Here is a 21,562-nt window from a genome sequence, read left to right as displayed (position 1 = left end):
CTTCAACATTATATTAAAGAGAAACGAGCCTACAATGGGATAATAAAATAAACTTTTCTGGAGATTTACTTTAACACGAGGTACTTCAGTACAAAATATATCATAGTACCATTAGAGAAGACAATGAAAAATTAAACAAGAAAATTGTGATTATAGAATTTGTCACACACAGTACAGTATATAAAAACAAGGCCATGTTTCATAAGCTGTAAGGAATCGGTGATTTAGGTGAACCAGTTACAGATTGTAATTGATATAATGATTCTCTTGTTTAAATAAGCAAGGCAATAACTTTATTCCACATAATCTGAGTAAGATTTGGGTTGAGAGTAGCAAGAAGAAGAGTTGGCGAGGATAGATGGTAACGGGAATTGACGTGCTCGCCCATCAGAGAGTGGCAAGATACCAGCCAATTAAGAAGCTGGTTCAGAGTTTGTTTCCATTCAGACTGTCCAGATAAGGTTACGAGAGAAGGAAGTAGTAGACGATCTCGCAGAGCAGGTGTCTCGGCAAGGACTTCCATCTGGTTTGTGGCCCACAGGTCTGACCAGACCAAAAGTCCCATCACTACTAGATCCAGATAGAAGGTGACTCTCTGCTGCTGTTCATGAACAGCCACAAGGTTGTCTCCAGGTTTCTTCTTCAGATGATCTCGCAACCTTCCCAGAAGTTGCAAGAACCATGCACTACTTTCCTTCACTCGACATCGGACTATAAGTGTGTTGGACATTACTCGAAGCAGATGTGAACGGTCACCGGGTAGAGAGGCAGCCGAGTCAACCAGATCATTCAACCAAGGCAGAGCCAATTCCTCAGGGTCCTTCTCGGCAACATGACAGCGTAAAACTGCAGCGCGGTATAGTCGTTCGTCTGTAACTTCCCACCAAAGTGATGGTGAAGTTAGCCGTTCTATGTGCTTCTGAGGAAGATCTGCTACACATGCCTTATATGATACATACAAGACCTCATTTGATGGATCAATATGTTCATTTAGATTCTCTATTGCATTACTTAGAACATTCCTATTGGTGTCAAAAATAAAGTCAGCAGTAAGGTTTGGTTTTAATGCCTCAAGAAGTGCCTTCATATGCACAGTGTCTGATAAATGTTGATTGAAAACATAGGACAAGAATGGCTGTAAGACAGTAGGGGGTAATCCACGACCAAGATGATCCAACAATTGATATAGGACAATTTCATCCTCTCGTGTTAAACCATTAGATGGTGCAGGAACTAACCATTTACTGATTAGAGCACTTGCCGAGGTCGACTTGTTACACTGACGACCTGCAATCTTGAAAAGACTATGACGTATTCTTGTAATCCAGTCATAGTTACAGGTTGACTGTGCTACTGTCAAAACCTTCTCAAGAAAACACCAGTCCAAGGCAGGATATGGTCGAGAGAGAGATTGACCGAGTGCCTCAAGCATCAATACGGAGCTCCTAAGTAACCTCTGCTTCACCTGCTCACATTCACAGTTCTCCATCATTTTGGGGAATTCCAGAAGAAAACTTACCAGAGCCTTCAGAATTGATGAGTCTTTGAAAAAACTGTAGGACTGCGGCTCAGGTTGGCCGCCACTGCCTTTAATCCCCCTGCGCTTAGCTTCTTGAACAGCAGTTAAGTATATGCCTTTCGGAAGGGCGGCAACTTCCCGTGATACTAAAGAATTTATAAAGCTCGCAACGTATTCAAGATGAGATTCAGGACAGCCCTTTATTAACTTAACCCAGCCTAGACCAGGAACATAATTCAATACATCTTCAGGTTTGCGAGCAGCCTCAAATGGTGTGGCTGCCATACTGGCCGGTAATTGGTGACCATGTCTTGCATACTGTGGAAGCATCTTTAGTGTGTAATTATCATACTTAAACTTTTCAAGTGCCATGTATGCAGCTTTCACTACTGGAAGTGATCGGTGAGATGCAACCCAGTTCCACAAGATGGTCAGAGCATCAGTAGTGAACTTATCATATTCTGTACTGGCCACATGGAGCACTGGCACAAGCCCTAATAGTGTGCAGAGTTTCTCTGTGACCCCAGGCCTCTTATCTCGTACCAATTTTGGCGCAATAACACGCCAAGTTGTCCGTAGATCTATTATCTGATTGGCACACAAATCATAGATACCATCCAGAGCTATGAGAGTCTGTGCTGTTCCATCTTCATCTCTACATTCATTTAGGAATCCAGAGAGAAGTGGTAAAAGCTCCTCACCATGTTGAGAAGGCCTGCAAAAAAAATAATACTGTAATGGTGTTATGCAACCTTTCTCTAGTGGTACATCGGTAGTTCTAGAGCTTACTTCTATCAATCCCAAGCCACACCCCCTTCTACCCGATCACCAGGCTCTCTTAATAATTACTAGGAGGAAGCAACGTTATCTTGCCTTCTCAAGACGGGAGGGCAGCTTGTGGTGTTTAAGAAATCAACTTGCCAACTTAGTGACCCACCCAACCACACAAAAAATTACACATCTCCAAGAGAGGTTTGTGAGTACCAAACTACCATACAAGCACCCTAACACCTTGATGCTTAACTTTCCCCTCCACCAACTAGTGAGGTATAAAGACCTTACTACAGCCAGTAGTCACTGACAGGCAAGCACCCGTGACAGCCCAGGGTCTTGCAGTAGCCCATTTTCTTGATTTGCCACAATGTAAAACAATGCAATGGTTTTGCCTAACTAGAAACATATGAATGCCAATGCATAGAAAATGTCAATAATATAATACCTTAATGTCACATTTTAAATGATTTGTTAATTTCACACCCACCTATAGCCCTAGTGGATTTTCTTGTAAAGATGCTATTCTATATTTTCAATATGTATATGAGTGGCTTTTGCAAAATGAAGTGCAAATTGATTTGCACTTCAAATAATTTTCCTACAATGCAGTAGATGTTAAGCCTTTGACCAATAGTTTGATGCAAATGATTATCTTGGCAATCAGCACAACATTTGCAACCCTTCATGATTTCAGCACTCTGTTCGACTCTAATGATATTAAATAGGGTCCAGGTAGTACAGTTGGGTTCGTTCTTGACATATAATCGAGAATTCCGGGTTTGAATCTCAGATGGGGACAGAAATGGTTGGGCACATTTCCTTTCACCTAATGCACCTATTCACCTAGCAGTAAGTAGGTACTCAGGAGTTAGTCAGCTTGTTGTGGGGTTCCATCCTGGGTGGGGACAGTAATTCGACCTGGGAGGTGGGGGGGGGACCATGATATAAGCCTAACAGGTATAAATACACTGGCTGCCTGTACCACGAGACAATGAATTATTATTAATTATTTCCTGGCGATACTGCCTGTATCTGTTTAAACCCCAACCAGTATCTTTGTACCTCAAAGGTGTAGGGAAGCACTTTTGAGGTACACAGGTACTGGTCTTTGCTGCCAGTGGGCTGGCATTGTCACAGGAGCTGATTGGCATTTGGCCGGCTCAGGGGTGCCAGTGTAATATGCTCTCATTCCTGGATTATTCAAGCATTTGTGCAATCACTCAAGAAACCTGTACATCTTTCTTTAATCGTGGCAGCTTTGTTTACATTTATTGAACAGTTTACATGCTTCGAAACTTCCCAAACCAAGGTTATTGTTACAAACAACCTCGTAGTGCAGGTTTTGTAAGCTGCATAAATGTATGTTGAATAATGGCCCAGGATGTACCTGAGGGGGGCAAGTAAAAGTAAAAAAGAAATTATTATTACAAATAAACTTAATTTTGAAAATAGAAACCCATTAAATACTAACCTAAATATTATTGTACTTACTTTGCTTTACAAACACTAGAGACCACAAAGGCACGAGCAATTTGAATCTCATTGGTATTAATGGACTTGTCGTGGATGAGCTGAGAAAGATATGAATAGGTTCTTGGCTCCACTGTCCACAAGTCATATACAAGACGCAAAACCAGTGGACGCAACGACCCAGATGACCAGAGAGCAAGAAGTGTCTTCAGCACCAGGGCAACACACAGCTGTGTGGGTTCAAACTTAGAATTAGAATATTTGTATTACCTTTACCTATCATGAAAAGGCCAGGTCTATACAGTACTACTTATTCCATCACTGGCACTTTGGTCTTAAAATATATACAATATAAAAAATCTCTAGACATGATGTACATTAGAATATTCTTAATACTTTCAATATTCACATTAGCATGTATATATTTATGTCTCTCTCTCTCTCTCTCTCTAAATGCACCCGTACTCTAAAATTAAGCCAATTTGCAATTACAAATCATATTTTTGCATGCAGGAGCAGACTACTAGTGACTCCTGTTAGCAGTCTTAGAGCATTGCCTTCCCATAATGCATGTTTAACCTTACAACACAATCTCCAACAAATCAATTTATAATTGCCATCCAATTATTTTCCAACTGAACAGGGGCAAACAGTTAAGGATCTGTGCCCATTCGACTATTCCTGTCCTCCTTTGATACTGTCAATTTAACTGCATGCCTTCATATTTTTTCCTTTGCAAAGAAGACATATGAAGAAAACGCAGCACTGAATGTAACGAAGTACCCCTTTTTGGGCGAGTCAAGACACATCAGTCATATGCATCGTGTTGGCCTACCGGAGACCAGAGCCAGAACTTGGTGCTCTCTAAGAGACACTGGGGACAGGGTATTATGAAACTCGCCAGGAAAGCAAAGACACCAGATAAGACTATAGACACAACTGCATGGTTCGTGAAAATAAACCACCAAAACAGTCAACAGAAACCACAAAAGAATCACTCAAAACGAGAGGTTCGTTCAAAAGCAGGTACGAATCGCAGCCAAGTAGGGAGGAGAGGGAAAGGGGTCAGGGAGCCACCCACAAAATGGCATTTCATTACATTCAAAGTTGGTTTTCTGGGGATGCCCCTTTGGTAGGTCCTTGAAGATAACAGCAGAGATGAAGGAAAAATGGGACTTACCAGGGAGGAGAGGTGGCAGCTACAAAGTCAAAGAAGAAATGTCAGATTGAGAAACCCAGCCCAGGGCAAAACAAACCTAAATGGGACTAGGAACACTGACTAGATACCTTGCCATCAAATCCCAGTTAGATCTCCAAAACCCCCAAGCCTGAATATCAGCCCACGACATACTGAAAACAACAGCTAAAGCCATGAACTTATGAACATTGTAGGCCAGAGGGTAGACTAGAGACTTGCTAGCTTTAATATCATGTTCTTATCCTGGAATTAGGAAGCATCAGAATCTTACACAGAAAGTAAACTTTCAAATTTAAAGACTGACTCTTTGAAGCTGTAAAACCTAGTCACATTGTGAAAAACTCTCATGTGAAATTAAAACAATGTAAAACCTACCTTGTTAACAGCCAGAGATGGTAGGGTGTAGAGAATAGTGAGGCGAGTGGTGGGATCAGTTTCACGACCTAAACGGTACAACACCATTGGGAATACCTCTAAAGATAACGCCTTTTTCTTCATCACTTCACGTTCCAGAACCTAAATTTAAGGAAAAACTGATGAAATAATACACTTGACTGGTACATCTAAGTTTTACTTGACTCATTTCACAACATATTTAAATTAACACAGAAGCAAATGTAAAAATTCAAAGCAGGAATTACAATTAACTTAATAATGAAAGTACTGTACATGTTTACATTTAAGATTACTTGGGCTGGATGGTAGAGTGACTGTCTCACTTCCTGCAGGTTGGCAAAATTCCACGACAGTCCAAGTGGTTTGGCACCATTCCTTCCCTTCATTCTATCCTAAATTTTTATCCTCATATCCCTTCCAATTGCTATACAGGTACTTATAGTCCTAATGACTTAGGACTGATAATTACCCATCTTCTGTACCTACCTTAGTTGCCTGTTGTACAGATTGAGTTGTGGAGCCTTGGTACAAAAACACAGATGTTACAATGGTGTGGTAGAAACTCGAAATCTGATTGATTGATGATGCTAGCTTTGTTAACCAGTCAGAGGCCAGCTTTGGGTCTCGTACTAGGCGGTCAGAAAATTCAAGGGCAGGAATGTACGAGACCAGACTGGAGAATGTACAACACAGTGTTTCCCAATACTCATTGCCTGTAAACAAACAGCAATAAATGTTTCTAAGATACTAATGTATACACTTCTACATAATATTTAGGAGTCAACACAGCAGACAAAAAAATCAGTCAACGAGCGTCATGGAGAGTGCCCGTCTGAGTAAAACATTCAGCCACTCCCAAATGTATAGCCTGTAGTATTCACTGAACAGGATTATGTAATCAGAAAAGACAACACACTGCAACAACACCACAAAGAATGTTTATAAGTGCTAAGAAGAAATCACTTGAAAATAACCAGACCAGCCAAAAACGGTTGAAAAAGATCTGTTCATAAATTTGAGCCTAACAAAACACCAAGGGAAGGCTGTGGTTAACTACCAATTAGTGCAACTCTCTACCTCGCTGCAGCACTACACATCAGTTCCACACACCAAAGCAAGTCCATGTGACAGGTTAAAAACATCCACATGTTGTATATGGGTCCTGTAGTACAGTCGTCTACATCCTAGACTCGCAATCAATAAATCCATATTTGATCCCAGGCAGGACAGAAATGGTTGGGCATGCCTCCTTCACCTGAAGTCTCTGGTCACCTAGCAGTTAGTAAGTATCCAGGAGTTGGGCAACTGTTGTGCTGCATCTTGGGGAAAGTTAGTAGCTGGCCTAGGGGGACCTCGATTAACCTAGGTACAAGGTTCCTGTCCCCAAACAATGTAAGGTAAGGCAACTACGAGGAGATAATGCTATTCAGACAACAGACATTATTTAATACATAAATAAAAAATTGTCACCTTTAATTTGGGTTTTGGATATGGCCAGATGGACTCTGCAGTTTATTTCCTTAAGGTTTTGAGAGTATGTCCCTATGGCCTCTTCTCTGACTGGGCCGCATGGATGATAGTCTCGCCAAACTGTTGGATGCCGCTGCATGCAGTATGCAAATCAAAGCCCGATTGATCAGGCACCCTTTGGAGGCATTTACTAAGTTGTCTGTTGAGCAGAGAGGTATATTGATAATGTGCCTTATATTTAGGAGAAAGGTGTTGAGCCCTCAATGTTTATAGATTTATCTCTAAACATAACTTATTGCACCCATACTTTTAAAACTGGCTATTTTGCACATTCTGCCATTAGTACAATGATATGTGATCAAGACTAATTCCAACAAATTTTCTCAAACTTGAAAGTTGCAATGTATAAAACATAATACTTGGGTGAGTGTTTTTAAGGAAATTTTAAAGTCTTGCTGGCTGCTGACTTGATGCATTGGTCTGTCCTGGAACACTAGTAATATCAATCCTCTTCAGAGTCCTTTGCAACCCTGTTTATCTAACAAATGGCTTTAAGCTACAGTGATAACACTCATTTCATTCACTCAATATCACAATACCTCCAATGTAGTAAAGTTACTTCAACAGGATATACTACAACTTTCCATTTTCTGTCTCTTGAGAGACATTTAATTTCATCACAAGTTCTTGACTGTTAAATGTTCCCTAATTGTCTAACAACTTCAAATAATGTTGCAGTATGATTGTTAGAATTGATAGGTATCAAAAAGGTATAATCAATATATGAAGGTTTGGAAATGTCTTGTCATCATAAGGGTATAGTCACGCTGAATGTCCGTGGCCCCCTCTATAGTTATGCATTATGATGGATCTGGCCGACCTCTTGTTTATTAAATATTTTCATTAATCATGTAAGATTCGCTAGGACTGGACCCTCCCCAGGATGCAACCCACAATAACTACCTAACTCCCAGGTACATATTTACAGTACTGCTACGTAAACAAAGGCATTAGTTGGAAAGTAAATGTGCCCGACTACTTCTACCATTTTTATTAAATGTGCCCCTACAACCACTTGAGTTGGACGGTAGAGCAACGGTCTCGCTTCAAGCGGGTCGGCGTTCAATCCCCGACTGTCCAAGTGGTTGGGCACCATTCCTTTTCCCCGTCCCATCCCAAATCCTAATCCTGACCCCTTCCCAGTGCTATATACAGTAGTCATATGGCTTGGTGCTTTCTCCTCATAGTTCCCTTCCCTTCTGTCCCACCTGGGGATCAAACCTGGGATCCTCGATTGCGAATTGAGAACGTAGACGACTATACCACAGAACCCATATTATGCTTGTGTTCCTCTATATTACCACTATAATCTCAAGAATACTGTTTCTTAATAGTCCAAAGTGTAATTACCTAATTGTAGTTACAGGATTCTCATCCTGTAACTACAATTAGGTAATTGCTACACTCGTGGCGTCCCATCTTCCCAGCACTCTGTCATATAACGATTTGAAAATGCTGATGGTTTTGACCTCCACCAACTTCTCACTTATCCTATTCCAACCATCCACCACAGTTTGCAGAAGTGAACTTAATATTTTTTCAACATCTTTAATTCCTTAGCTCGAATCTATGGCATTTTTCTTTGAAGTTGCAGTTTTCAAGACGTCTTCTTTGTCAATTTTGTTGATTCATGTTGCTATTTTGTTTGTAGTTATCAAATCTTCTCTTTTTTCTTCTATCTTCAAGCTTTGGCAAATTTAACACTTCTAGCCTCTCCTCGTAGCTCTTGTTTTTCTGTTCTGGAAACCATTTAGTAACACATCTTTGCATCTTTTGCAGTGTATTATTGCCTAAATATTGTTCCTGTTAAGTATTATCCCAGCTCAGTCTAGGTGTCTACAGCTCTTACCCATCCCAATGCTCAACACTGACCACTATCTTATAAACAAATGTCCTCACTGGTACACACGTCAAAACTGCCAGATGGTGCAAGCCAACATTTAAGAGTTAGTGCAACAAGCACATCCTGCAATGAAAGAAAGATTTAAATGTATAAAAATATTTCAATAAGCATAAAAATAATTTACTGGATACAATACCTGCCAGCTGGGTATTAGACGATGCTTGTGCAGGTGTTGCCTGTACAAGAGACACCAAGGCCGCAGCAGCAGTAGTGAGGCCAGGCACCGAGGTGCAGGGTGCGGACAGAACTTGGAGAAGAGAGGGTAAAAGCCTGGCACCAACTAAAGGATTTCCATCCTTATACGACAGGAGGGTTGCACCTGAAATTCAACAATGAAAGGAGAGCTGCTTACTATAGAAAACTAAGCACAGTACTTAGTACATTATGGTAAGGTACAGAACACTGGGATTTTGAATAATCAATAACCTGTACACTGCTTTTTAAAATAGCAACATCCAAGTGCACATGGGAAACAACCAACATTAAATATAATGCAATGCCTCTTTCTGGTGGGTGTCAAGATGGCATGTATATTTTAAGGGTTTAAAAACAGTGAGCAGAGATTATGGTGATTAATTTAGAAGAGCTTATTCTGATAGGAAAATTTCTAGAAGAAAAAATGCTCAAACTCAAAATATGACAACATGCATAATTCAGTTTACAAGCAATTTAGTCAGCAGCATTATTTTGGAAAGACTGTTTGCTCCAGAGTTTAAGTAATAATTAGGTTTCCTTGTATTGCAAATTATAACTTAAAGATGTGGAAAGGTTTGCTCTGCTCTTCCACATCACAGCGAGTGGTATCTCTCTCTCTGCACTATCTCTAGCCATAGACTATGTGGTAACACCATGTGCAAAGTTTACCATGATGAGGTTATAAGTTGAGAGCCTTAGGCGTGAGCAGTGTCTTGGGTGGACTAAGGCCTTGGCTGGGGGACCAGTGGTAACCTGCTCTACTGATTATTCAAAATCAATGCTCATTAATCTGAGGTAGTATCAATATGCAAATCCTTTGATTTCATTAGAGCACCATAATTTTGATACTACAGTTTAAAGCAAAAGAATTGCAGTGCATCGAGTGTGAAGACATGACAACCAGAGGGGTTGCTCAGGTAGCAGCGTTTCCATCCATTCATCAATTGGGTTTGTACCTAACACACAAATGGGAATCCTGGGTTCAAATATTGAGCAGGACAGAAATAATTGGGCAAGTTTCCTCTCACCTAATACGTCTGTTCACCTAGCAGTAAACAGAAGCCCTGGAGTTAATCAAATGTTATGGGGTTGCATCCTGGGGAGGGTGAGTGCAGTAGTTCTCCTTGAGAAAACGTTATATAAGTACATATTAACACAGGCTGCCTGTCCCTGACAAAACAAATTATTATTATTTTTGGTTATACATATTAAAAATGTTTTAAATTTGAGTCAATATACTGAAATATTATCAGATAATGCATGGAAACCTAGCAGAACAAATATTACAAAACTACAGTATAAGGAATTCCTATTTGAGATAAGTTATTTATGAGCTTATAATATACTAGTTAATACAGAAAAAGTATAAGAATAAAATGACACATTCCATAAACAAAAAACTAACTATAATTTGAGCAAATTTTTATAGTAATTTCTTACCCAATTTTAGTAAATTGACTTGCAGTTGGCCACACGTCTGTGGGAGTATTTCAGCTAGAGCACAGATAGTTATGTCACAACCACGACCGAGACGAGAAGCTATGGTATTCATGTAACGCTCCAATGTCCTGGTCCCTAGTCCTTGTTTCTGTAGGCATAAATATCAAGTTTACCAATATCAAATTTTAGCCAAAAAAAATATGAAAATAATATTTAATTTAGGAGCATGCACAATCCCAGTACTACACACCTGATGCTATTAGATCTTGTATTCTCAGAGCAGAGGTTCAACAATGACAGATCTCACAGCACCGGGGATGAAAACAATCATCAACCCAATGGTAGATTGGCAGACATATAGACTGGTCATTGGCATGTACTAAGGGCCTCAATACATACCCAGGAAAACTGCACACCAGGAAAGCAGACTTAGAGGTAAGTTCCATAATGCCCACTAAACATGAGACTTGCAGGATAAATGGCAGCACTGACAAAGACCTGCTCAAATGCCGACCGCTAGGGAATGCATAGCATAACAGTTATGCCAACCCCCCAACCTGGGAAAATGTGATAAAGGAGGGCAAATGCCATTGCAGGAACTAAGAGCTGGAAACAAACCCACAGCATGCCCCGAGAAGAAAATTACAAACTCAGAACGCCCCAACCAATGAACCCTGTGGAAGAGCCAAAACATATACACTACCTGGGGCGAGGCACAATCGACTTGATAATGGTCTAGGACGGACCAAAACGTCGTCTTCTCGTCATTTCCTGGTGTGTGGTTTAGTCTTCAGCTTAACTGAATACCACTGTTGTGGGTTGCATCCTGGGGAAGGTCATTAGTTGGCCTAATGGAAACCTCGAAGAGTCTAGGTACAGGCTTCCCGTCCCCAACAATAGGAGTTAAAAAAAATTCATATAACTAATTTTATACAAAGTTTTCTTACCATAGCAAGAGGAACTGCCATCACTAGACATGGTAGAAGAGCCGACTGTAGTCTGGTCAAACTGCTCCCCACTGCTATCTCTGCCAGGGCAGTCAACACCATCACTTTCCGCTCCACATGGTCTCTGCTACTGTCCTAGAAATAGACAACATATTAATCTCAAATGCATGGTTTTCTGCCTCACACAGATCTCAACATCCATAATTTTCCATCCAATGGGAATTATTGTTGCTTACTTTCTCAGGCACTGTTTCATATTAACCAATCCCATCACCATATGCAAGTTTTCCCATTTGATTTGTTAACTATTTTTAATCATGCGTGGATCAATGTACAACTTTTAAATACTGTAGCTCCATCTTTTAAGGGCTAATGAAGCTGGTTTGTAGAACAAGACTTATTGAAAGAACTTTTTATGAAAATAATTGTAACATTTGCCTTTACCCAGATTTCAAAGAGTGTGCAAATCTAATATTTAAATTTAATATCCAGGTTGGCAACTGTAAAATAACTGTATAAAAGACTGCAGCTGCATAAATAAAATTGAGCATATTCCAATTTCCTTCATCATACTCTATAATTGAACATCCAATTGTAAAAGATATGAGGGTGACATACACTGACTTTATTACTAAACCTACCACTCATGATACCATTATATCTTACACTTACTGCAAACAACTCTTCAGTGAAGGGTAGGTTATCTTGAGATCTTGAGATGATTTCGGGGCTTTTTTTTTTTTAGTGTCCCCGCGGCCCAGTCCTCGACCAGGCCTCCACCCCCAGGAAGCAGCCTGTGACAGCTGACTAACACCCAGGTACCTATTTTACTGCTAAGTAACAGGGGCATAGGGTGAAAGAAACTTTACCCATTGTTTCTCGCCGGCGCCCGGGATCGACCCCGGGACCACAGGATCACAAGTCCAGCGTGCTGTCCGCTCGGCCGACCGGCTCCCCCTAATGTAATATGTAATAGAACATGATTCCCTCCACACATGCTCATCACTCTCCAAGACCCACCTATCTTTTATCCTATGCTTCTCTAAACAGGCATATAACCACTTACACATTATTCATTCATAACTCGCTCTGTACAATATACACTTATGCATATCCCTATTTTTTAAAATGCACTATAGTAATAATAAATAATGCTTTCAATGTACAAATTTCTATAAAGTTTTACCATTCAAAGAACTCATTATAATTATTCTGCAGTTCCTAGGAAGTATACCAATACCATGCTTCTTATACTATTTCAGTGTCAGTCACCCTCGTGCCGTCATCATAACATTTTATTCACTTGACTGAATTTCCTTGTGCTTTTGGAAATAATCTTTAATTTTATAGAAATATTAAATTATAATTCATAATATTAAAGGAATTATAAAACACCACACAAATTGATACAATATTCTTATCCTACTGTAAAGTGTTATAACTGGAACAACACAATTGCTGCCTTCACCCTCTCAAACTTCAATTTCAAACACAAGCACTTACATCTGTGACCCAAAATATTATCCAAAACTCCCATATCTCTGTCATTAACAAATGTATTCCTTCCATACTTCTCTTTCACTCTTACTCATACAATATTAACTCCAATCTACTCTTCATTTACTCTTCCAATTAGCTTCATCTTATGTATATATAACATATCACACATTCCTTCTTAACACTTTCAGTTAATTATTCCTCATTTATAACTAACATTTCACAAAGTTATAAAAGTCTGTCTTTGTTTTCTTGGCATGGGCAGGTGCCAGTCCCAGATACAAGACCAGTCTTAGTCTTTGTAGAGAGGAACTGGGAAAAATGTACCCCAAGCTCAATCCAATCTCATTATCATAGGGAATGAAGGGTTAATTGTGCAACATACTGGTGGACAGCAGTCACTACATCTCAATGTGTAGGTTATATTTAACATTACCTTAATGAGAGGAGCAATACGACACAGGAGTGGAATAATATTAAGCTCGGCATGGGTGATATGAGAGCTAACGATGAGTGAGAGCAGAGGGCGAGCAAGTCCCAAGGTCTTCTCCGTTAAACAGAAAGTGTGCAGCAGAAGTGGACGTATGTGATAAATACTAGAAGTCCTCACTCTGTGGAACAAGGAAACCCAAATGTTATCATAGTGTTACCTTATCTGCACAATCTTCTATTATCCACATGCAGAATGTTGCCAGAAAAGTTGGGCTTGATGACCAAGGTGTCTGCACATTTGACCAACAAGCACCATCTTATAAGCAAACTAGCTAATGAATCACTTGCATATGGGCAACTGAGGGATGGCTCCTGCTGTCCTACCACAATATGCCTTATGCAATACAGTTTTGTGAATTAATATTAATAATTACCCCTTGATAAGCAAGTAAAATAACACTTCTAAAACTGCAAATGAGACATTACATAACACTCTTTTTCCTATAAAAATTACTGGAGGCAATTATTTGTGGTGCCATTACTGTACATGTAAAGATTAAAGGTAATGCAGCAAATTTACTCACCAAAAATCCTTAAGAACTGGGTTCATCCGGGGTTTACTGACCCAGGTGAGGGTACACTGTTCCCCAGTCCCGAGTTTACTGACCCAGGTGAGGGTACACTGTTCCCCAGTCCCGAGTTTACTGACCCAGGTGAGGGTACACTGTTCCCCAGTCCCGAGTTTACTGACCCAGGTGAGGGTACACTGTTCCCCAGTCCCGAGTTTACTGACCCAGGTGAAGGAACATCATGGCTACAGCTTGAGTTTATTGACCCACATGAGGGAACGTTGAAGCTACAGTCAAGTTTACTGTACCAAGCGAGGGAACATCGCAATTACAATTCTACCCTACTGATCTCATTTTATGGGTTATCACTTCATGGTCACATTTATTAAATGACTTTGCAAACTTCATATATACAACATCTGCATTTTGTTTTTCTAAGGCTTCCATGATTTCACAATTGGTTAAGCAATTGCAAAAGATAGGATCTTCCTTTTCTAAATCCGTGTTGAACTGGGTGTGAAGTTAATTTTACTCATTTTACCACCATAAATCTCCAGTAGGAGCTTTGACTCCTACTATTAGTTAGCTCCACACCCTCACCATAACTTAGGTATTTACCAGATGGCAGCCCCGGCAACCCAAGGACCTGAGGTAGCTAGCTTAATCATTTATGCAGTGCCCAAGCCAGAATCCCTGAAGAACAGGGGTAGAAATGAAAAGATATAGAGGGTAACCCCTAGAGAGGCGTTTCATTACATTTAACACTAGATTTCTAGGTTCCCTCACTCTTTCCCAGAGTACTGGTTAGGGAGGATTGACTGGGCTCTAATTCTTAACTGTTTGCCCCTATTCACCTAGCAATAATTGGGGTACCTGTTTGTTAGCCGATTGGCGGTGCGTGTTCTAGGGAAAACTAGCAGGGTAAGGCTTACCATGAGCTATGGGAAGGGAAAACCTTTTGACTCCTGCCAGCAGGAGTCAGAATTGATATGCTCCTGTACCCACCTGTGAAAAAAAATAATAATAATAATTGGAACAGAACATACAAAGCTACTTTGTCATGTCTCACATTGTAAGTACACAGAGGAACCACTAAATGTCATGAAAAGTACTTAAAGAAACAAAGCCATGAACAAACCTTTGTTCTGGATGTCTTAAGATGCTAGCCACTTCCTCTAGCACAGTGGGAATTAAATCTACTCTTTTGATAATCAGAGTCACAAACGGATGGGTTGGTCCTGTGGGGGGACCGGTGAAAGGGCACTGTATTTGTCCATCTTTCTCAATTTGTGACATCAACAAAATTGCAGTTATTCCTTGAACAAGTGCACTTGGAGATCTGGTAAAAAATATATAAATGTTGCACTATATATTTATAACACATCATGGCAAATAGCAATAAATCACCCCTTACCAGCAACAGGACCCATTTTCATAGTAATTTCTTGGAAAACTTATAGCAAAATTGCATTAGTTGAACAAAGAGAACACCAAGTGTTTACAGTCACATAAAGAAACATTAAGAAGAGAGGAGACACTTTGTAGATTATGTTTTGGCTGTAGGAGGGATTTATCAAATTGGATAAAGCCTTTATAAACATATGGTTCATTAGGGCTGTCGACTGAAGTATTTAGTGAAACTGCAAGCAACCAAGAGCTTTTATCCTACCTCAGCTCATCTAAAGCCTGCTCCTAGAGGCTCATTTATTTCATAAGAATGACCTTTGAGACTAATTAACTGTCGTATAAGAACCAGTACCTGGTGAAACGGCAAGCAAGAGCTGTAATTCTACTTCAGCTCAGTTGAACTTTGCTCCTAGAGACCCATGAGTTTCTTATCTGTATCATTAGGTATTTTCAAGGCAAATGGGGATGGGGGAACTTCAACAAGCCGCTGGCTTCCTGTTCTCATCTAGTGATGGTGGCCCTCAGGTAAATAAATTAGGAATAAACTTCATTTAGCTTTAAGTAACAATCATACAAGGAACAGGATGAGCCCATAACCAACTGTGTGCCAGAGCCTTCATGTGATCAGTTGACCTGATCTCTCCTATATCAACCTGTTGAGTAAACAAATTCCAAATCCAAGTCAGACTATGAATGAATGATCACTGATGGAGTGATGTTCTTGAAAAAGGGAGTTCCAGCACGAGACTGCTGAAAGTTGAGAGCCTAGTGTTACGGGTGCCAACTACAGGTTGTCCACAGAGTTAGGCCAGATCTGGAACTTAGAGAATGTTGGCCTTGTACAGTACATAACAGTAAGTAGACCAACTTCATGACGGTGTTGCAGGCTCTGATCAAACTGTTCCCACTAGACTTGATCAAGACAAAGAGATGAGACTTCTTGAAAGGCTCTCTACTTTGTCTAAAAGTGTGATGAATGGAGGGCAGGCAATCCAGGAGAGGAGTGCATACTCAAGATGGAAGTGAACCTATGCTTCATTCCTCCCTCCCATCTCTCTTCACACTATCTCAGTTCAATATTACAAAGTACTGAAAAAATGGTAAAGACCTACATAAAACAAATCCCTGATTTCAGACTTCATGAAAATCGCAGGGGGACACTATAGATGCCGATATTTCATAAAGTATGGCACTGGAGATGACCGCGACTGGCCAATTACACCCATGTTATATTTGACTTTGACTACAAATTTTTAAGCACTACAATAATTTACACTTTGATTAGGTGGATCATGGATGATAACACAGCCAGCTCCCAACGTTTAGCCTCGGCAATGGCTTAGATGAATAATCCTCACCTACTCGAACATTTGTACATTCTTTTGAACAATTTGTATCGAATACAATTTGTTCAGACTATCCAGGAATTCATTAGTGCAAGGTTCATTACAATAAGGATGTACTGAATAAACCTTCTACCATAAAATACTTAGCCTACTACTATATCTGTAAATATTATATCATTTACACCTGAAGACCATTTGCTCAAAACCTTGCATTCGAGTAGTAGCTTTATAAAAACAAGAAATACAGTACAGTAACTATGTAAAAATTCTACTAAGTACAGTATGTTATTACAACTATCATTTTATTAGTACACTTACTTTGCACAGGTGACATCAGCCAAGAAATTTTGTAGAACGGCAGGCATGGGAAGCAGTCCTGACTTGATAAGTGCTACCAGTGTCTCAACAGCGAGGGTAGCCTCCGTTATGTCCCCTTTGTTGACTGTCTGCCATAGTAACTTCACCTCATCTGACTTTGGAAACAACAACAGACAATCCAGTACAGTATTTATTTTGGATTACATTAACGTTTACATGCAAAAACTTCATTCATCTTTAATTAAGGCAACATATTACCTTTATTGTTTCATTTATAAGCCCATTTAACTTACTTTCCTCAAGTATTCAAATTACAGTACAAATGTATTATATTCATTGCCCCACATATTTAACCCAATTATCACAAATATATATTTTACAAGATGAGTAAATCAAAATGAATATTAACGAGACACGAGTCGGGTAAAGCAGTTTCTCAATCAGGGTTCCGCATAACCCCAAGGTAACCTGGTGTTCAACAAGAGATGTTGTTAAATAGGATAATTCTAATTGTATGCAAAAGTATTTCTAGTCATTTTTTGTACTTAATTTTCTCATTTAACCAGTATCATGAACAAAAACTTAAATCATCATCTTCCAGTTGACAATGAAATCTGAGTGTGTTTATCTAAAGTACAACCCAGAATTATTTCAAGGGCACAAAGGTTGAGAAACACTGGGTAAAGTATCCCCAATCTCCTTAACCAATAAATCTCAGGATAAAAAATACGAACTACTCTTAAAAAACCAAATGTACTCTGTTGCAGTCTTTCCTCACATCCATCACTCTCATTTCATAACTCATTAATGATGTTATATTATGCACTATTGATTATCTAACAACAATGTTAATTGCACTGAACTACTGCACTACAGGTCACACCATCAAGGAAGTAAACCGAGTACACTGTAACCAAAAATTTAAAAAATTAGAATATGCACACAACAGCTGACTGATAAGCATTATATATATCAATAATAGCATGACTGTAATTTGGCTAAGAGTTACGTTAGGTCTTATTCCTCTACTCACCTCATATAAGGAGGTCCCATCTTTGTTATTCTCCACCATCTTTGTATGCAACTTTGTAATTGCCTGAAATAAAGACAATAAATAAATCATTTATTGAAATAAAATGAAGATTCTTTAAGAGCATGGCACATACATAAACATCAAGAGCTAACTAGTGTTACGAGATAACCTACATCACGTCAAAAGCGGCTGGTAAGTTTACCTAGTCATTTGTACACAAGGTATGTAAGATCTGCAACCCATACTCTTGATAATTCTACAGGTTACTGTTACAAAGGGGAAGCAAGTCATGGTTGGGAAACCAGACTCTTCTGCACATGCATGCTCAAATAGCACACAAACCACAGTTCAATACAGTACTGTATTGGTACTTCCAACTTTAGATATATATACACACACACACACACAGGCATGTTGCTGTGCTGTATCCCCAAAAACCTTAAAGTTAAGGAGCCCTACTCTCTCTTAATAGAATTATCAGGGCCTATCCAATTGTTGAAGTGTTGCAGATGACAAAACAGCACGGCTGGTTGTTTCCAGTGCCCTGCGATAATCCTTACGACTGTGTCAAAGGTCACTGTGTCAGTCAAGTAGGCATTTAGACTGGACTCCTGATTAACAATTGGGTTATTCTACAGAAAGGGCGATCCCAACAGTGGCTATAGAAACAGAGCACAGGGGGGTGGTGTTAGCATGATACTACACTGCAACGTCAGCTACATACAGGCTGCTTGCTCCTCACACACACACACCTCTCTCTCTCTCTCACAGGGTCTTAACAATTCTTATTACTAAGGAGAGCTCCCACTTGACATTAACCCTTAAATGGCTCGGCTAATTAAAAGTTTTACATCAAAAAGTTCATGACAAAATAGTTCACAAAACTAATGTAAAAATAAAATCACATTTGGAAATTCAAGCACAAGTGGTACTTGCAGATAGTGATTGGAGCCATTTAAGGAATAAGCAGGATGGTTTACATGGTCAATTGAGAGAGATTATGAAGATTTGTTTGTGATAGATTACAGAGATTTGCGAGCAATTTGCAAATGCCCTCCCTGTGATAGGTTATGGCAAAATATTGGCACCTATTGCACATTTATTAAAACTTGAATGTTCATGATATATTCAATCAGCAAAATTGGGTGCCAATTTTACTTTATTGTTGAGAAGTCAGTGAGTTGGGAAGATTCCCATAGCCAAGAGACGGTTGGTGGTAATGAACTCCCACATTCAGTTTGGTCACACCTAATGACTCTTGCCCAATTTTATCTTGTTAGCAAAATGTCAACAGGTCATAAAACAGTCCAATAAAGACCGATTTCAACTAAATCAGTCATTAAAATGCAAAATACACGAATTGAGAGCTATTGTAATACAGGTACTTAAATTACAACTTATCCAATTTTAACTTGCCTGACTCTGAAGGAACACATTCCCAGAGTTTATTTTTTGTTCGTACTCGTCCATAATTAAGCCCATCTACCTGAAAATATATACAATCTCTTCAATATTTACATACAAATTAAATACCTTACTACAGACTACAATATTCACTGGGAACCTTAAGACACCCTACCAACAGGTGGGAATCACCCGTTTAAATCTGCCAAATGTTTTAAACAGGTGCTCTAAACACCTGTTAAAACACTATTGTGAAATGGTGATCTGGCAATAATCACATGGCTTGTGGTACAAGATATCATCTATAATAGACATCTAAAAAAGATAGCATAAATTTCTTAGGGGTTTAGGTTAACACCATTACATTCATATACAGTAGATAGATGTATTATAACAATACTGTATCTACATCATTTGTACAGCAACATGGCAATAACTAAAATCAACATATAACTTTCACTTTAAGGGTTAATTCCAGTGTACAAAGCATGGTAGTTGGTAGTGCTGCATTAATTACTGAATAATTCTCAGTTGGTCTGAATGTACTACTTATGTACGGCCGCAGTCATTTTATAATGTCACATTATTCTGTATACAAATACTTCACAACCCCTATGGACCTGGATCAGATTACTTTACCTGTATCCAAATGGTAGTGCTTCAAGAGTTTATATTCCATTGTGAAAACTTGGGCACGATATGACAGTACCTGTACAATGGGGCGTGTTCAAACCATACACAAGCATTTTGACATCGCTCATTTTCTAATTGTTAAAATCATGTGTAGTCAGGTTATGTTGGTTTTAAAAAGTTTACAAACCAGAGATGTTTAGGCACTTTTTTTTCACCTAGCAGTAAATAGGTACTCAGGAGTTAGGCAAATGTCATTGGGGAAGGTCAGTAGTAGGCCTATGGGAAGATCTTGACAAGCCAAATAGGCTTCCTCTGTCCCTGACAAGGAGTCACCAAACTAATCTTGGGGACAAAGTGACCGGTGTTATATTATAACAAAGTAGAGAGAGGAGGTAATAAGAGGAGCGGCGACTACACAGACACACACATGTTAGAGGGAGACTCGTCACACCGTTGTTGTTATAGATTCAGCTACTCGAAGTTCCAAGTAGCACGAGCTATGGTGAGCCTGTAACTTACCTGGCACAGGAGCGGGGCAAGTAGCACGGGCTATGGTGATCCCGTAGTGGACTAACCCGGCACAGCAGCGGGGTTGTGTTTATGGCATCAGCTGATGTTGTTGTTGTCAATGTTTAGCTCTTGGCGGCGCCTGGTATAAAAGAAAATAAAAAAATTTATTCAGGTAAAAGTACATATATAGATGATGAGTAACAAACATAATGTTGAATTTATAGATAGAGGTAGCATATGCAAATGTGGCGCGGGTCATATTTGGCCCAATTTGTTGGTCGACTGGAGATATTTAGCAGTGCTTTGACTATCTACCCGAAACGCTGCGCGTACTAGTGGCTTTACAAGATTGTAAATACTATGCTATGTATTCTCACAAACCCAATGTATCTTCTTGTATATAAATAAATAAATAAATAAATAAATAAATAAATAAATAAATAAATAAATAAATAAATAAATAAATAACTATTTGGTATCGGTCCGTAGAATTACCCAAATCCTCCTAGCATTACGTAAGTAATGAAGAAATATGGTATATTTATTTACTATAATGTTGGTGCTACACGCAGAACGTGATCAAACCTACATTTACTCTGAAATAATCTAATTGCATAACGAAATTAGAAGTAAATATGTGGGAGGTGACGCCATAGGAAGTCGACGGTCCAAGTGACCATTTTGTGGAGCGACTTATCCGCGATATATGGTCGCCGGGAGTGTTTGCTGCCATGTCAAGCTCTTATACACAGTGATCCAGTCGTCGCACTTCTTGGCTAAAATTGTCGCACATTTAACTTAATTAATTGGTAATATTAACAAGTAGAATGTGTATTTATAATAATATCTTTCATAAACAGCCACTAAATATTTAATATTTATTAAACAAAACGTGTCTGGAAGTTAAATCAACTCCACAGGACAATAAATTTGTAATATAGATACTAGCGTTATTCGTTGATATGCGTTCGCTATATAAACTGCTCATGTCCTTTTCGTTCATAGAACACCGAACCTACACGGCCTCTGATATATTGCTTA

At 39.3% G+C, this 21,562-nt stretch overlaps 1 protein-coding gene across 2 annotated transcripts; it reads right to left on the bottom strand.

Annotated features, from left to right (window-relative positions):
- Positions 1-53: 53 nt before the first annotated feature.
- Positions 54-20,820, bottom strand: LOC138350431 (focadhesin-like). Of its 2 annotated transcripts, none has more exons than XM_069301068.1 (13): positions 20,531-20,820; positions 19,391-19,460; positions 17,975-18,037; positions 16,942-17,096; positions 15,009-15,209; positions 13,306-13,480; positions 11,373-11,507; positions 10,426-10,573; positions 8,927-9,109; positions 5,844-6,070; positions 5,337-5,477; positions 3,785-3,993; positions 54-2,234 (listed from the first exon to the last, which is right to left on the bottom strand). In XM_069301068.1, exons 2-13 carry the CDS (start codon positions 19,454-19,456, stop codon positions 272-274), a joined length of 3,666 nt encoding a protein of 1,221 aa, XP_069157169.1. In that variant the 5' UTR covers positions 19,457-19,460; positions 20,531-20,820; the 3' UTR covers positions 54-271. The 2 variants fall into 2 exon arrangements, with proteins under 2 accessions (XP_069157169.1, XP_069157168.1); XM_069301067.1 differs by having other exon boundaries at positions 20,587-20,820.
- Between the last annotated feature and the right edge of the window lie 742 nt (positions 20,821-21,562).

The sequence above is a fragment of the Procambarus clarkii genome, chromosome 45 (genome assembly GCF_040958095.1).
Source record: "Procambarus clarkii isolate CNS0578487 chromosome 45, FALCON_Pclarkii_2.0, whole genome shotgun sequence".
Taxonomy (NCBI): domain Eukaryota; kingdom Metazoa; phylum Arthropoda; class Malacostraca; order Decapoda; family Cambaridae; genus Procambarus; species Procambarus clarkii.
This window is presented reverse-complemented; position numbering and strand designations above follow the sequence as displayed.

Coding starts and splice junctions, on each gene's coding strand:
- LOC138350431 (XM_069301068.1), bottom strand. CDS start 19,456: ATGGGCTTAATTATGGACGAGTACGAACAAAAAATAAACTCTGGGAAT. Junction 6,071..8,926: donor GTCTAATACCCAGCTGGCAG/GTATTGTATCCA, acceptor GTTTGTTTACAG/GCAATGAGTATTGGGAAACA. Junction 5,478..5,843: donor CTGTACAACAGGCAACTAAG/GTAGGTACAGAA, acceptor CCTTAAATTTAG/GTTCTGGAACGTGAAGTGAT.